Raw genomic sequence first — 17500 nt, 5'->3', positions numbered from 1 at the left:
GGAGTGCAGGGGACAAGCCGAGATGGGCTATGAGACATACGTTCACACTCGGTATCATGTTTCAAAACACTTTAGGTCAAAATCACACCGGAATTCTCCTTTAATTCCATTTGCTTGTCTTCTCTAAATGTTATTGCACCCATGAAGGTTAGAACTAAGTCATCAGAAAGAAAGCAGCCCTGGATTAATAGTGGCATTCGTAGTTGTAAAAGGGATTGTAGGAAAGCTGAGCGTAAATGGAAGAAGTCTGGTCTTCAATTTCATTATGACATTATGAAGGAATCACTTAAACACTATAACATCTTGGTTAAGGATGCAAGATCACATTACTTTTCAGAACTTATTTCTGATCATCAGCATAATCCTAGATTTCTATTTAAAACAGTAGAGCAGCTGGTAAAGCCATCTACTCCCTGTGTCCCAGTGGAAAGTGATGCTGATTGTATAAGGTTTGGGTCCTTTTTTACTGAGAAAGTAGAGTCAATTAGAACCTCTATCACTCCTAATACTATGCACTCTGAAGTCTCTTTCTTACACGATACCACTTCAATACAGTTACTCTATCTGAACTTCTAGAGACAGTGTCACATATTACAGTATCTTCCAGTCCTCTTGATGTAGTACCAACAAAGTTCCTATTAGAAGTAATTGAATCTGTTGGGTCCTGTTTGCTTTCTATTTTTAATAGTTCACTTTTAAATGGCATTGTCCCTGATTACTTTAAAACTGCAAGTGTGAGCCCATTGCTAAAGAAATCAGGGCTTGATCCATCTCTACCTCAAAACTACAGACCTATTTCCAAGTTACCATTTGTATCAAAGATTCTTGAAAGATTAGTGTCCAAGCAGCTTGTCTCTGCACTGGAAAATAATAATGTTTTTGAAAAGCTACAATCTGGTTTCCGAAAGTATAATAGCACTGAGACAGCACTGCTGAAAGTTACAAATGACCTTTTAAGAACAGCTGATGATGCCATGTGTTCTGTCCTTGTACTTCTTGATCTTAGCGCAGCCTTTGACACTATTGATCACTGCATACTGCTGCATAGACTGGAACATTGGGTGGGAATTTCTGGTACAGCCTTACAATGGTTTTCATCTTACTTGTCAAATAGGAAGTTTTGTGTTTTTGCAAACAGTTACACATCTTCATTTTCTCCTGTCAAGTATGGGGTACCTCAAGGGTCAGTTTTAGGACCAATCTTATTTTGTTTATACATGCTTCCTCTTGGGCACATTATCCAGAAACACTGTGTCTCCTTCCACTTCTATGCTGATGATACACAGCTGTACCTGCCCATTAGTTCCTCTGATCCTAGTATGCTGAATTCCTTAAATGAATGTCTTTGTGACATAAAAAACTGGATGTCAAACAATTTCCTCCAGTTGGATTCTGACAAAACAGAAGTCCTCATCATTGGATCCTAGCACATAGTGAAACAAATGATACCATCCTTAGGTCCCTTTCAATTTTTAGACCGTGTAAAACCTGTTGCAAAGAATCTTGGTGTCTGGTTTGAAAGTAATTTAAGCTTTGAACATCACATCACAAAGCTCATACAGTCTTGTTTCTATCACCTCAGAAATATTTCCAAGATTAGTTCCATCTTAACTTTTAAAGACACTGAGACCATTATACATGCATTTATTTCTTCACGCCTGGATTACTGCAATAGTCTTTTTTCTTTTTTCTGCCCGGCTTCTTACTAAGACAAAGTACTGTAATCACATTACTCCTGTTTTAGCCTCACTGCACTGGCTCCCAGTAAACTTTAGAATTGATTTTAAGATTCTAGGTTTTATTTCAGTAAGTTTTATTTCAGTGTAAGTTTATTTTCCTTTTTCAAATTTATGTAAGTTCTAATTGAATTAGTATATATTATTTGATTGTTATTTTATTATGTCTTATTTGCATTTTCATTTATGTTGATATTGTACAGCACTTTGTAACTTTGTTTTGAAAAGTGCTATATAAATAAAGATTATTATTATTATTATCAGGTTAGCGTTAGCTTAGCTTAGCATGCTAACTAAAGCTGTGAATTCCTAACCCCCAGGTGAAGGCAGAAACAAAGGCTGCGGCAGCGTCCAACAAGCCCAAGAACGGCAGCACCAGCAGCAGCAGCAGCAGCAGCAGCAGTAATGGCAGCCACTGTAAGAAGCCCACGTCGTCGGCGGAGGAGAAGCTGAAGTCCGGCGGTGGGGACGAGGGCAGTGAAGGGGACGAGGAGCAGGCCTTCCTCGTGGCCCTCTACAAGTACATGAAGGAGAGGAAGACGCCCATCGAGAGGATACCGTACCTGGGCTTCAAACAGAGTGGGTACCCGGCAGCCATTTTAGTTCTCTAGCTCCTCTCTTCTTTATTGTTTCTCTTCTTTTTTTTGTCTGTTTTTTTTCACTTTCTCTCTTTTAATTTTCTCTTTTGTTTGGTCTTCATTTATTCTATCCCTTTATTTCTTTCATTTTGACACATTCCTTTTTTTTGCTTTCTTCTCTTTTTCTACAGTATCGTTCTGTCTTTTTCTGGCCGTTACGGGAATCGCTTACTTCCCCTCAGCCATTGTCTCAGATGTCCTTAAACTGCTGGAGGACTGACAGTATTGACAGTCTCACAAAGGAACCAGGAAAGCTTTGTTCAAATCAGCCAAAGTAGTAGTAGTAGTAGCCGTTAAGTTCACACTGACACAAAGCTAAGGGGCGGTGTGTTGTATTCAAGGCCTCTATTCAGCACCCATCCGTGGTTTGGGAGGGGGGTCGGTGGATGGGAATAGACTCTCTACAAACATGGGAATCCACTTATGAGCGCTCTGCCTGCTGAAGAGGACATTATCCCCGTCTCTCATTTGACAGGAAATTACAACCCATGTTAACAGCTGAAATCTATTGCTTATTCTTCCCATTTTAAAAAGCAAGGGGAAGGGGGGCGGACAAGTTGTAATGTTAATATCTTCTGCAGGGTTGCAAAGTAGGTCAGTATGGCTTAAGAAGGAAGAAACAATTATTCCTCGTCAGCTCGCTAGCTCTCATTTGATGCTTCCTGCTTCTCAGTCAAAGCACATGGTTAGAATCGTTTAAAGTTGTTTATCTTGAAACTGAGACGAGCTGCATACAGACAATGTTTTTCTTTTTGCCATATGAATACTGAAAGCTACTGAGTTTATTCATTAATAGTTTTAGCCGTGACTTTTCCTCTTCTTTTTTTTCCGGGCACGTCTTGTTGCCTCGATTTACCCACTACTGCAGTTACAGTCTAATGTGGGGTACTTGGACACTGTGGCAGCAAGACATTCACTGAATAACATCTTTTACATTTGACTTTTATAGTAGGCACACTGCAATTGAGAGTTTCTCACACACACACACACACACACACACACATAATATTGTAAACATCTCAGAGGCGTTTTGTCCTGATACGGAGTTAGAAGGAAAAGTATGAAGGCGGCGTTCAAGCCCTCAGACTCCTTATCATATCACTGGTCTCCACAGACCCACATAGCTGTGTAACAGGCAATTCAAAGAGCCAGGCGGAAAGGAAGCCGTCTTATCTTGCGTAGGTTGAACAAGCCCTTAGTCAGTACTGCAAGGTCACAGAGAGGTCATTAAGGAGTGCTGGGAAAAAAAGGGGCAGCGTGGGATTGGCAATTACTGCAATCCAGACTGCACATATTTACACTTAGCGTGAACGCTTTATTTGCTGACATGCCACTAGTCTGCTGCAGGAAACGTTAGCAGTTAGCATCATCCGTTTGTCTGCATTAGATACAGCTCAGGAAGTACATGTAGGGTTATTGCATTGATGTGGGTAGTAGACCGTGTTAGCATGCTACTCTGACACTCATAATGCGATACTGCAATGCTACTGTCAGAGGTCAACAGACGATCTCAGTATTACTGTTATCTGTTTAACACAGACAGCTGCAGAGTGCAATATTTTCTTGAATATGCTGAATATAATTTTAACATTTTTTTTTTAATAGGCATGACTAAAATAGATGCTCTTGAAAAACAAACATGCCTGCAGGGAATTTAGTGGATCTGCTAATCAGTAGCTAAAACTGTCCACCTGGTGTGTGAATATATGAACCAATCAGGAAAGTCCCTGAGGGACGGGCATCCTGCCTGCCAGTTAGTTATGTTTTTGTAGGGAGTGGCTGGACAACGGTTTACAAGTCCGCTGGACACAAGAAGGAAGTACCCGAAGCAACATCTGATAAATAAACAATGCGTCCTATCAGTGAAATATCACACTTGGTGACAGTGTAACAACAAAAGATTTATTACAGAACTCCTGTGACCTTTATTGTAGCCCCGCTTGGGCTGGAGGTGTATTACATTTTGACTTGCGGACGCGCACACACACACACACACACACACACAAAACACACAGACACACCACACATACACACACACACACACACACACACACACACACACACACACACACACATTTGCAACTCTCACTAAGTCAAGAGTCAAGATTCTTTAAGCGAGAGAGTGTGATGTTTAGCGCCCTAGCTCCAAATGTCATTTATGAACTGCGTTAAAGCACTGGCACACTGCTTGTTTGTGTGTGTGTGTGTGTGTGTGTGTGTGTGTATGCCGGGCATCATCACTGAAGTGTGTGTGTGTGTGTGTGTGTGTGTGTGTGTGTGTGTGTCTGTGTGTGTGTGTGTGTGTGCCGGGCATCGTCACTGAAGTGTGTGTGTGTGTGTGTGTGTGTGTGTGTGTGTGTGTGTGTGTGTGTGTGCCGGGCATCGTCACTGAAGTGTGTGTGTGTGTGTGTGTGTGTGTGTGTGTGTGTGTGTGTGTACTCTGAAAGATCGGATCTCGATGGATTGCTTTTCTGCTGGCAAAGAATGTCATTTGCTTCCTGATCATTACTTTCCTTTTCTTTCTCTCTCTCTCTCTCTCTCTCTCTCTTGCTCTCGCTCACTTTCACACTCAAAGTTAATTCAAAGTGGATGTGCTTCATTAAATTGACACTAATTAAGTTAGCTGTGCTTATATGAAAGGCGAGTCTGGTTAGTATTCATGGGGCAAAAATATGGGGAAATAATGAGGATGAAATGTTGACAGCTTTGTGTTGATTTTATTTAATAGTTTCTTTCTATCTGTCTTCTGTTGTAAAGATGAAAGCAAATTAAACAATGTCTGTGTGTGTGAATATGTGTGACTGAGTGTGTGTGTGTGTGTGTGTGTGTTTATGTGTGTGTGTGTGTGTGTGTTTGTGTGTGTGTGTGTGTGTGTGTGCTTATGTCCTTGTCTGTGTGTGTGTGTTTGTGTGTGTGTTTGTGTGTGTGTGTGTGTGTTTTTGTGTGTGTGTGTGTGTCTCTCTCTCCTCTCCTGTGTCATTGATCCTGGTGCTTATTGTCCCTCTGACAGTCAACCTTTGGACTATGTTTCAAGCTGCTCAGAAGCTGGGAGGATACGAGGTGGTGAGTACCTTCAGCACTTCTTTGAAGAATATGTGCCATCAAAAGCACACACACACTTGCTGGACACACATACACACACACACCCACACAGAAATGCTGGACACACATATACACACATACCTACACACACACACACACACACACACACAGATATATATATACACACATACCTACACACACACACACACACACACACACACACACACACACACACACACACATACACATACCTACACACACACACACACACACACTCCCCTCTGGCTCTCGGCTAGCTCCTGAAACAGAAAAGCTAGTGGATCCCCCCCCCCCCCTCTCTCCCTGTCTCCTCTGGAGAACACTTCAGTGAGTGTGGCAGTGAAACATCCATGCAGTAAACGGCAGGCTGCTTCAAAGCCCTCCGGCCCATCACAACTCAGCTGAGTCCTGGCCAGCTTGTTTTGTTTTGCCCCCCCCCCCCCCCCCCCCCCGCCACCCCCCACCCCACAAGAACCACTTGTGGAAAACACATGTAAGTTCCCTTAACCTGCTGCTGTTTCTAAGAAAAAGGAAATTATGCTGTATACTGAAGTCTGACCCCAGTGTTTGTAGCATTCCCCACATGGTGCACTGTATAGTGACTAACTGTATGGTGCTCCTCTTTCAGTTGAACTCACTCAACGTTAACCAATGGCAATGCCTATAAAAAAAATAAATGTATTATTATTATTAACAACACCTGTGGTGGGGTCATCAGCCTGAAGGTTGCCGTCTTCCCATTGGTTAACGTCTTGTGTTCTGCAGAGGACTGAGGTTCTGCTCATCATCATACGTTATTCACTATCTAGTGCTGCATGGGGGGAATAGGTTGGTCCCAATACAGTGATATCCTCTACTCGCCTCATGTTTAGGACCCTGCATCATAGACAACCTTTATAAGATAAGCAACAGGCAAATGAACAGGCCACCATAAAGAGCCCCCCCCCCCACAGACACACACATACACTCTCTCTCTCTCTCTCTCTCTCTCTCTCTGTCTCTCTCTCTCACACACACACACACACACACTCACTCACACACAGTTCAGTTTATTAAACGCCTGACTGCTTCTTAAGAAACTTTAGAAAGGAACACTGACATAATTATTTTGTCAGGAAGTGGGAAGGGAGAAGGAGGTTTTATCAAAGGCAGACAGGTTGTTTGGATGCAAAGTAAACAGGAAATGATTCATGAGAAATTGTGAGAGATTTTCTCACGAAATATTTTCACCCAAATGCTTTTTATGTCTCTGTGTGTGTGTGTGTGTGTGTGTAGGTGTGTGTAGGTGTGTGTGTGAAGGGTTGCATTTGTGGCTGTGCACAGGAAACCCAATATTTCACACACATCAAGTGAGGGCACATTCGGTGTGCTGATATGTATGTGCCTTGTATCATGCAGACTCTAGCAGCTTGATAGTGCAGAGCAGCTTGATAGCGCTTAGCTTTGGCATAGAGCAGTCACATACATATACTCCCTCCCTCCACACAAACACACACACACACACAAACACACACACACGTACACACATCAGTCTGAATTTTGTCTTTGGCCTGGCCTGACTTTTCCTAGTCTCCTTTAACAACATATCCTACACACACACACACACACACACACACACACACACACACACACATGAATAAAAACATGCAGGTCCGGTGATATTATGGATAAAGACTTTTATAGGAGGCCCACTGAGGCCATAGCACAGACGTATTTTCCATTCGCTTTGCTGTCCAGACCTTGAGCTGAGCTACACTCAGAAGCCATTCCCATCACAAATACATCTGCTCCACTAAGCTCAAAGCCTGGACATAAGTTACATTCAGTCATGGTCATAGTATGATTGCAGAATGATTGAAGGACGTTTTATTTATCCATTTTTAAACTATTATCACACATAATGCTCTCTCGCATACAAATGTAATCTTTTGCCTCTTTAGCCGTAGCCGTACAAGTGCACGACACAAATGGCATGTACAGAAATTAATCATCCGAATAAAAAGATTTCAGTCGAATTACATTTAGAGAAAAATAGGCCCCGTAATGCAGTCTGCCGTTTAATAGACCACTTCACATTGTGAAAGGAAATAATTTAGCAGCAAGATTTGCCGTTTTGATTTCTGTCTGAAAGTGCAGATGCTGAAGGTTAACCCTTCAATAACCATTTGGAATACAATTGTCATTAAAAATCCATCATTCGTTATGAATCAGTATTCAATTGAATGGGCAACTCATGGAAACTCTGGAAATATAATGCAGTCTCTGAAATAATGTATAATATCTAGACTATATAGTGAATTGATTAAATTCTCCTGTCATAACATGGCCTTATTTTACCATATCAAAGCAGACAAGCCCCATGTATCTTTAAAACAGTGGCCTTAAGACTCTCTTAGAGGAGTCTGAATGAAGCCCACATCAGTGAGTAATCTGGGGTGACATCTCCATGTGCAGTTCAGCTTCAGGCATCTGATTGTGGAACGTCCTTCTAACCCCCCCCCCCCCCTTTTCTCTCTCTCTATTTCTCTCACTTTCTACCTTGCTTTCTGACTTTCTCTCTCTCTCTCCTTTGGTATTTCTCTCTCTCTCTCTCTCTCTCTCTCTCTCTCTCTCTCTCTCTCTCTCTCTCTCCTCTGAAGATCACAGCTCGTCGACAGTGGAAAAATGTATATGATGAGCTCGGCGGTAACCCTGGAAGCACCAGTGCAGCCACGTGTACGCGGAGACACTACGAAAGGTACGGAGAACAACACCTCTGACCTCTGACCCTTGACCCTTAGTTTTTGGGGTTTTTTCCCCTAAAAAAGATGTACCGAATGTTGGAAAATTGGAACGTTCTAAAGATTATCTGGGTTCATTGAATTCAATTCCTTGAATTGTTGTGGAACAGGATCTTATGTTAGAATGTCCAAAAACACACACCTTTAAGGGTTAATGGGTTAAAGCACCATAGTTCATAATCGTTTCCCTTAGACAAGAAAAATGTCAGGCCAATCAGCGACGAGAGGGGAAGACGAAATCAAACCTTATTGTGATAAACAGAAGCAACACATGCAAACGTCAAAAAAATGCAGAAATGTATTTAAAGCAAAGGTATACCCACATACATTGTTTCCTGACTGTTGATGCTGCTTACGTATTGTCAGTTTGTAAAGTTTAGGCAAAGCAGGAAGTAACGTTAGGAATCTCTGATCTGAATCTCTGATTCGCGATGCAAATGTTGTAAACGTTTCCCAATCGAGAGTCACCCGTCTCTATTCACTTAGTGAATGAGTTTGTATTTTTCCAGGCAATCCAGGCTATAGCCTTTTTGCTGCCATTTGCGTTTGGCTTCTTGTGATGAAACGCCAGCTGACAGTGTTACTGTAACCCTGGAGGGCAATGCACCCTCTACGTCTGCATGTCAGGGCTGGCAGCAAGCTAGTCCCTGTGGATCATTGGGATAAGCAGGCCGAGGACATCTACTGCATCTACTACATAGACCTGCTATTAAGCAAAACAGAAGGTTGCCTATGCCACACAAAAAGGTTCCACCAGCTAGACAGATGCTTGTATGGATCAATGGCACGTCTCTGAGTTCTCCGCAGCATCCCGTTGGCTTCTTGAGATCTAAGTCGGATGTGTCAGACTCAGACAGCTCAGTGCCGAGAGGACTGGCTTGTGAACACAAAGAGTTCATAGCAACGTTGCTTTTGTTGATCCTGTGACTTTTAAGCTCTTTCTGTCATTGTGAAAGAGTTCGCCAATCACCGATTTATTTATTACCGAGGACATCTACTGTAATATAGACCTGTTATTAAGCTAAACAGAAGGCTTCCTATGCCACAGAGAAAAGTCCACCAGCCAGACAAAAGCTTGTATGGATCACTGGGACGTCTTGGAACAAGCAAACTGTTCTGTTTTGCTTAATAACAGGTCTGTATTACAGTAGATTACAGTAGATTACAGTAGATGCTGAGTGTCAGAGGAGAGGATCTGCTGCCGCCTCAGTCAAAGGGAGTGCGTGTCTGTGTGTGCGTGTCTGTGTGTGTGTGTGTGTGCGTGCGTGTGTGTGTGTGTGTGTGTGTGTGTGTGTGGCGCTGAGGGCATTTGTGTTGCTGTGTATGGAAATGAGAGTGTGCTGAATGTCAGATCGTGGGTATGGAGCTATGGGCAGGTTAGTGTATAGATTTACACAAATATGAATATGTGTATTTCTGAGTGTGTGTGTGTGTGTGTGTGTTTGTGTCCATGTGTGTGTGTGTGTTTGTGTCCATGTGTGTGTGTCTGTGTATGGGTATGGGTGTGTGGGTATTTGTGTGTGTGTGTGGGTGTGTGTGTGTGTGTGTTTGTGTCCATGTGTGTGTGTGTGTTTGTGTCCATGTGTGTGTGTCTGTGTATGGGTATGGGTGTGTGGGTATTTGTGTGTGTGTGTGTGTGTGTGGGTGTGTGTGTGTGTGTGTTTGTGTCCATGTGTGTGTGTGTGTTTGTGTCCATGTGTGTGTGTCTGTGTATGGGTATGGGTGTGTGGGTATTTGTGTGTGTGTGTGTGTGTGTGTGTGGGTGTGTGTGTGTTTGTGTCCATGTGTGTGTGTCTGTGTATGGGTATGGGTGTGTGGGTATTTGTGTGTGTGTGTGTGTGTGTGGGTGTGTGTGTGTGTGTGTTTGCATGTATGTGTATTTGTGGGGCGCGTGGGTGATTGTGACCGTGCTCTGCACTCAATATCACCCCTCGCATGGATCAATGCAGAAGCTCAGGAGGCATACACACACACACACACACACACACACACACACACACACACAGGAGCCACACACACACAGACACACACACACACTCAGGAGGCACTGTGGCAGTGGCGGGGCCCTTTTCCTACTCGTTGTTTGAAAAACTATGCAGTGTGACCTTTTAAGATCTTGTCAAGAGCCACCAAATGCACACACACACACACACACACACACACACATACACACACACACACACACACACACACACACACACACACACACACACACTACAAACTGCACACAGGTAGGGCTGGGCACAGAAATGTATTGGAAGTTGTCTTTTAGAGATCTTGTCAGAACCATACCAAACAAGCACAGATACCAGACACACATACACAGACACACACACACACACACACACATACGCATACACTACAACAGTGAGGTGTGTTGTTAGCACTTTTGTCACGAATCACACACACATAAACAGACACACACAATCTCTTTCTCCCTCTCTCTCTCTTTCTCTCTTTTTCTCTTTTCTCTTTCACACACACACACACACACACACACACACACACACACACACACACACACACACACACACACACACACACACACACTGTTATACTCTGACGGAGTGTTTGGAGGTCAGACAGGTGGTGGCCGCAGCATCGGTGTCTGCCAGCTGTTCTTCGGCTCCGGCAGCACCACTTCGATCCACAGAGCTAATATCCCCAGGCCAAGAATACGGGGAATATCCTTAACCGATGAAAAAGACATGAACGAAAAGAGGACAAGAACAAGGAAGTTGGGGCATGCTGGGTCAGTGTGCACAGCTATGTGCTGATAGCTCTTAACTGTGCTGCTGTTCTGTGCACAGTACATGTGTGTGTGTGTGTGTGTGTGTGTGTGTGTGTGTGTGTGTGTGTGAAGGAGACAGAAAGAGAAGGCAATTAATTGCAGTCTTTTTCCCGGCAAATGGAAAATTAAAATGGAGAATTCTGGTCCTCACCCTGGTCCAAGTGATGGAGTAGATTTATCCGATTGTGGGAAAGTTTTTTTTTTCTTTCAGGAAAGGAAATGTGTGTGATGCAGGAGGGGGGGGGGGGGGGGTTCATTGTCCTGGGAAAAATCCCTCAGAGCCCCAAACTCAAGTGGCTTTTCATAAGGTGGCCTGGGTAGAGCCTGTCCATAATATAAAGGTCCCCAAACCACAGATGGGAATGTGGATGGCTGAGGTTTGTTTTTACAAGGGACTTCAATTTTGCTCAACAAGCCACACTTGCCTTGATCTTTGGCCTGCATTCTGGGTTTTTTCTTTTTCTTATTTTCCAACAGTAAACGAGTAAACCAAACCCTTAAAAGCTCTCTGTTAATCATCCCAACTTTGAAGCCATCTTGTTCTGTTGCAGGAAGCAGCTGACTTTTGAACAGATGTTGTCCAGATATGGCCTGCATATGACCTGGTTATGGTCTGATATGGTCTGGGTATTACCTGGTTATGGCCTGGATATGACCTGGTTTTGGCCTGGATATGGTCTGGTTATGACCTGGTTATGTCCCAGAGCCGGACTTCAGACTCAGCTGCTACTGTATGTCGGGTTTTCCAAGGAGTAGACTGTACATCAGTAATCTGGAAGTGTAAATGGCCTGTCATGCACTGTAGTGTAACAAAGCTCATCATCCCTCAACAATCAATACACCACATCCACTAAGGCTTTTTCTTTAGCGCCCACAGTCTTCCCTAATGATATTTATTTTACACGCTCACAAGATTGGCTATCTGCTTTAATAGAAAAAAAGAACATAGATTACAAATTAGGTCATTAAAAATGACATCAATAACCTTGAGCGAGACTGCTGCATCCCTCCCTCCCTCTCTCCCTCCCCTTCCCTCGCTCTCTTGCTCCGTCTCTCTCTCTCTCTCTCCCCCTCTCTCTGCTTTTTAATTATATAGGTCAATGGCACTGATCAATTTGGTGCTCTTACTTATTTGATCTCGTTCTTTTTTCCTCCCTCCAACCCGCTCTCCCTTGCAGCAAAACGGCTCGTTCCGGAGTGTTCCGGAGAGTTCCAGAGTGCTCCGCGCCGCTAGCTGAATGCCACTCTCAGCAGATAACAGCGGCACTCTGAGGCCTAGTCCACACGTACCAAACCGATCTTTTTTTCCTCCGTCTTCCCTGGAACCGTATCAACAATATTTGCGTCCAAACGGATCCATCTCAACACGACTCAACACGTTACTTCATACCCCAGGCCTATAGGTGGCACTGTTTCCTTACAGAAATTGACCAAAACTTGGCTTTACAGACAGAATAGGCTACGACGAAATGGCTAGTGCAAGGAAACCAGAATTGTTTGTGTGGACTGATGGTGAACTGTCAACTGTAAAACTAATAAACTTTATTTTACGGTTTGTGAAGGGTGCAGTCCCGTCCTTTATTTGGCTAACGCAGGTAGGCCTTGGTTGTAGGATAGTCCGTGATTCACATTAGTTTTGGCTATCAATCAATTAGGCTACTTAACGCAAGGCTTACCCAAGTTCTAGGCTATTCTGTCGCCACATTTATAATATTGCTATAAAACCTTCGTTAGTAACAGTCAATACGTTTGCCTGCATCAAATCGCGCATTTGCATTTAGTGTGCTACCATCGGCTTAACGTGAGTTCTAAGCGTCTTTGTATGCTTATATCTGATTTCACTCGACTGTGAATGCATGTAGGCCTATATTGTAAGACATGTAAAATAAATGAATGACACTGGCACTACGCACAAATTAATGTAGCCTAAACTTACACCGCACTTTCCTAATAACTTAAGTTCTCTCGCATCACTGACAGTAGCTAGAATGCATAAAAAAACACCGGGAAAAACAGTGTCATAAGCTATCGGCGCTGCGCAGCACCAGTTGTGATATTTATCTTACGGAGTGTAATCGTAGGTAATGTCATGTATGAAAACTAGTATTGTTAGGCAATATAAGTGCAAGTCCAGGGCAGCTGAGGTGGGGCGATGACATCATCGATATGCAAGCAGGATGTGCGGTTTCGCTGTCTAAACGAATTCAAACGGGCTACGGTTTCAGATTTTTCCACTCTGGGACCAGGTTTCAGAAAAGTGCGGTTTCAGGCAGTGCGTTTACAGAATTTGTTTGGACGCTCGGCCAAGACGAAAACCTCTGCGTTTAACCTAAAAAGCGTCTCCGTGTGGACAGGCCCTGAGACCTACAGTATATCGTAACTAAGCAGCTTCAAGTGGCAGTCCCCCACACATACAAACACACACTTCCACAGCAACCTATTTTGTGTCAGAAGTGGTCCACCTCATTGGCCCATTAATCTGCAGACACCCCCCCTCCCCCTTCAGGCCTTTGCCTAGAGATACTTCCTGGAAATCTGCCTTGAGTCTGTATAATTCAACAAGCGTATGCCGTATGTAATTATTCCCGGTCTGTGGCCATAAATTGACACTCAGAAAGGATCTAAGTGTTGAATGTGCAGAAGTGGGTCGTGTTGTCAGGCGCTGGAGGCAGAGCCATGTGGCTTTTTTTTTACTGAATAAGCGAGAGAGAAAAAAACCCTGGAAATGAAACACACAATTCCAAGATGTATTGATTCTCTGTCTCTCTCTCTCTCTCTCTCTCTCTCTCTCCATCTCTCTTTTCCAGTCAGCCCACCTCCCCGGAATTAATGTTTTCTCTGAATTCCAGTCGGTCACGCTCCAGAGCGCACATCCTTGAACCTATAGCAGAGTATGACAGCTTTTAATGCAACTGCTTTAAGTGTGGTTTAATGATCTCTCTCTCTCTCTCTCTCTCTCTCTCTCTCTCTCTCTCTCCTGGTGCCTTTGCCTCTGGTGAGCCTTGCATCAGCTGTTTTCAGTGGCCCCCAGGAGACTTAGAGATTGCTGTGTGTGTGTGTGTGTGTGTGTGTGTGTGTGTGTGTGTGTGTGTGAGTGTGTGTGTGTAGGGGGGGGCAGTCTACTTAATTGGAAGATGCAGTGAATGCATTGATGCACACCCTGTTGTTAAGTTACAGTGTGTAATAGACTGTTCTAATCCATTAGACTATTCCACTGCAGAAACCACAGCCCAATCTCTGTTTTCTCTCTCTCTTTCCCTCTGGCAAGCGTCCCATGTTTGTCAGACTGCCATCAAAGCCTCTCCTATTTATTCACACCTTCTTATAATCATCTGTTTATCGGCAGTTTATTATTTTTTTTGTTGCGGCGCTAATGAAATTACCTAATCGGGGGGAGAGTCGCGGTGACATTGTGGGTGTTCACAACTGACAAAACCTAATTAAAAATCTTGATTGATCTAATTAGTTTATCACCGCAAAAAAAACCTTGCATTTAAATTTACAGCCTCATTTGCCCTGGTAAGATGCCATGTTTTTTTTTTTCACTCTCCAACAAGACTAAAGTGATTCTTTCAACAGCTAACAGCTCGAGGATGATTAATTGATCGTCAGCCTGAGACGTTTTCCCCCACTCAAAGGTAAAGCTTCTTCTGAGTCGAGTTTGCCAAGGCATTCAAACAGAGAGAAAATAAAACGCCCTGGCCATCATTACCATTGCTAACGTCTTACTCATCAGCTACATCTACTGAGTAAATATACCACTTGTTCTCGCTGGCTCTGACTTGATTTTTGTGTGTGTTGAGTACTCCAATAGCCCTCGCCAGTCATGTCTTGAGGTTTTGTGTGTGTTGAGTACTCCAATAGCCCTCGCCAGTCATGTCTTGAGGTTTTGTGTGTGTTGAGTACTCCAATAGCCCTCGCCAGTCATGTCTTGAGGTTTTGCGGGTAGGCTTAATCTGAGTCACCGCTGGGTTTTGTGCAGGACTCCCTTTGTGTTTGTGTTTGATGATGAAGTGCAAAGCTTCAATAACAATGTTGTTTTGTTACCTACAGTATATGCTCAGTTATGGATGTTTGCATTATGTTTCATTTTTTTGTGAGGCAGCAGTAATGGAATTTGGTCTTTTTCATCTTAGCTCAAGGCTAAAGCAGGACTGCACCACTTCAACTTTTACAAACGTGTCGGACTTGGCTTTCATGGGGCCATGCCCAATTCCGCCTCCCATTCTACATCCCCTGGTTATTTTTACATTTCTTTTATATAAAGCTTGGATTTTTTTTCATCTGGGAGTAGTTCTTTTCCACCCTCTTAGCAACCGTGGTATTGATGTAGTTTTTGTGTACACATGGCTTACTTGTGCTTTATCACACCAAATTGTCTTCAGTGGGAGGGGGAAAAAAATACAGGAACTAAAAGGCTGTGTTTGTATTGGGATCCAGAGAGAGAAAGAGAGAACAAGGAACTGTTCAAAGGGACTTGTTGAGCAAGCATAGCCCTTTAATTTAATGTCTTTAAGATCATTACTGCGGAATGTGGCCTTAATTTAGAGCGAATCCAAATGCACTATCCGGCTATCAAGAGTAGAGGGAGAATTTCTCTCGCTTGGCTGTGTATGAGAATTCCAGCGCTCATTGGTTAGTGTCACACGTTTAATAATTAAACTTAGTGGTTGAAGTTAACCCTTAAAGGAGTACCGTCACACCGGTGTGACGGGAATGTTGGGAAATTAACATTCTAAAGAATATCTGGGTTCATTGAATTCAACATAGAATTTTAGAACCTTCAATTGTTGCGGAACTTAGAATGTTCAAAAACCTACTTAATGAGGTTCTTGCCCTTGAGAAGGCCTGAGGTAAATTTAGCTTCCAAAAGCCAAGAATGACAAACATAAAAGGTCTGGGTTTCATCCAGTAATTTTGTTAAGCTCACAAAGTCTGCACAGTTTTGGGGTCGTAACTCTTTTTAGTTTGCTCCTGCAAGTGATTGGAACAAGCTGCAACATACACTCAAACTCACTGATCTCATTTCGTTTAACTAGCTCAAACGAACAGTGCAACAAGCAGTAGATTGCTGTACATGCTAATCACACTAAATCAGATATCTTTCTGTTCTCTTTTTACAAAGAATATTCCTTGTCCTGTTGTTTCGTAGCGAGTGTAGGCCATATTGTATTGTAAATAATGTCCACTTAAACTATATGAATGTGGATTAGCTCAGAGGTTCACATCTAGACTTACACTTTCTGGGTTCAAAACAAAATAACTTAAGAAACAGTTTATGTATGTTTAATATCTCTCTCAATCTCGCTCTCTTTTGTAACTGTACCACAGTAAAGAATGTGTCTCTTTTTTTAAGCACTCAGAATAACTTCCATGCTCACAGTCTTAAGTGGTTACTTGTTCTTGTCCACAGTAGCAATAATCATAAGTGTGTGTGTGTGTGTGTGTGTGTGTGTGTGTGTGTGTGTGTGTGTGTGTGTGTGTGTGTGTTTGAACAAAGCAGACCCTCCTGTTCTGCAGCTGCAGTCTCCATTATGCTCCAATAACAGGCCCCCGGTTATTTGTTGTAAGGGTTAGCATCAGAAACCTGCTCAGCTCCCACTCAGCCTTGACTACCCCTCTCTCCCTCTGTCTCTCTCTATCTCCTGCCCTACCTTCTCTCTCCTCCTCCTCCCCCTTGCACTCTCTCCCTCTCTCTCTCTCTCCCTATCTCCTGCCCTACCTTCTCTCTCCTCCTCCTCCCTTGCACTCTCTCTCTCTCTCTCTCTCTCTCTCTCTCTATCTCCTGCCCTACCTTCTCTCTCCTCCTCCTCCCCCTTGCACTCTCTCCCTCCCTCTCTCTCCCTCTGTCTCTCTCCCTTTCTCTCTCTCTTTCTTTCTCTATTACTATGAGCCTCTGGGAAGGTTTTGAGGAGGAGGAGGGGGGGGGGGCTCATTTCGACAAGCAGTCATTAGGGAGCAGTCACTCAGCCACTTAGTCCCTGCTTTCTGAGCGTTAACCCAGCCACGACACCCAGTCTCCACTAATGCTCTGCTACTATTGGACCCGCTCACAGTGCCTGGATCCAGCAGTCACACACACACACACACACACACACACACACTCACACACACACACACACGAAAAAAACACCAAGATGAATGGGCATTTCAAATTGTTGATGTCAACTAGCATTTGTCTCAGGTATTAGGAGATTGGGGGTTGGGGGTTGGGGGTGGCGGGGGGGGCTGTGGGGGTGAACAAAGACAGAATGATTTGCATTTTGTGCAAATTTACGGAGCAGGTTTTTTTTACAGGCGGGTAAAGTGATAAAAATAGCGGTAGTTTGGCCGAGGGCTGAAATAATTGTAATGACAATGTTTACATCCTGCTTGGCGGAGGTGCTGAGAGAGGTCTCCCAGCCTAGCAGGGTGCCATCTAGTGACCGAGTGGGAGTACTGCCGCCGTGTCTGTCTAATAAAGTGAAATAATGG

General features: G+C 43.6%; 1 protein-coding gene across 1 annotated transcript in view; it reads left to right on the top strand.

Annotated features, from left to right (window-relative positions):
• Positions 1–17500, top strand: part of arid5b (AT-rich interaction domain 5B) — a 91342-nt gene that overhangs the window by 62010 nt on the left and 11832 nt on the right. Inside the window, exons 6-8 of the mRNA XM_076299136.1 lie at positions 2057–2315; positions 5385–5437; positions 8095–8192. Of these exons, the coding sequence (XP_076155251.1) occupies positions 2057–2315; positions 5385–5437; positions 8095–8192 (410 nt within the window). The remainder of the gene's footprint in view (positions 1–2056; positions 2316–5384; positions 5438–8094; positions 8193–17500) is intronic.

This window comes from Alosa pseudoharengus, unplaced genomic scaffold (genome assembly GCF_046254945.1).
Source record: "Alosa pseudoharengus isolate Yale_2024_CS ecotype anadromous, Long Island Sound unplaced genomic scaffold, YU_APseudo_1.1 YU_APseudo_1.1_scf_21, whole genome shotgun sequence".
Classification (NCBI taxonomy): Eukaryota; Metazoa; Chordata; class Actinopteri; order Clupeiformes; family Clupeidae; genus Alosa; species Alosa pseudoharengus.
This window is presented reverse-complemented; position numbering and strand designations above follow the sequence as displayed.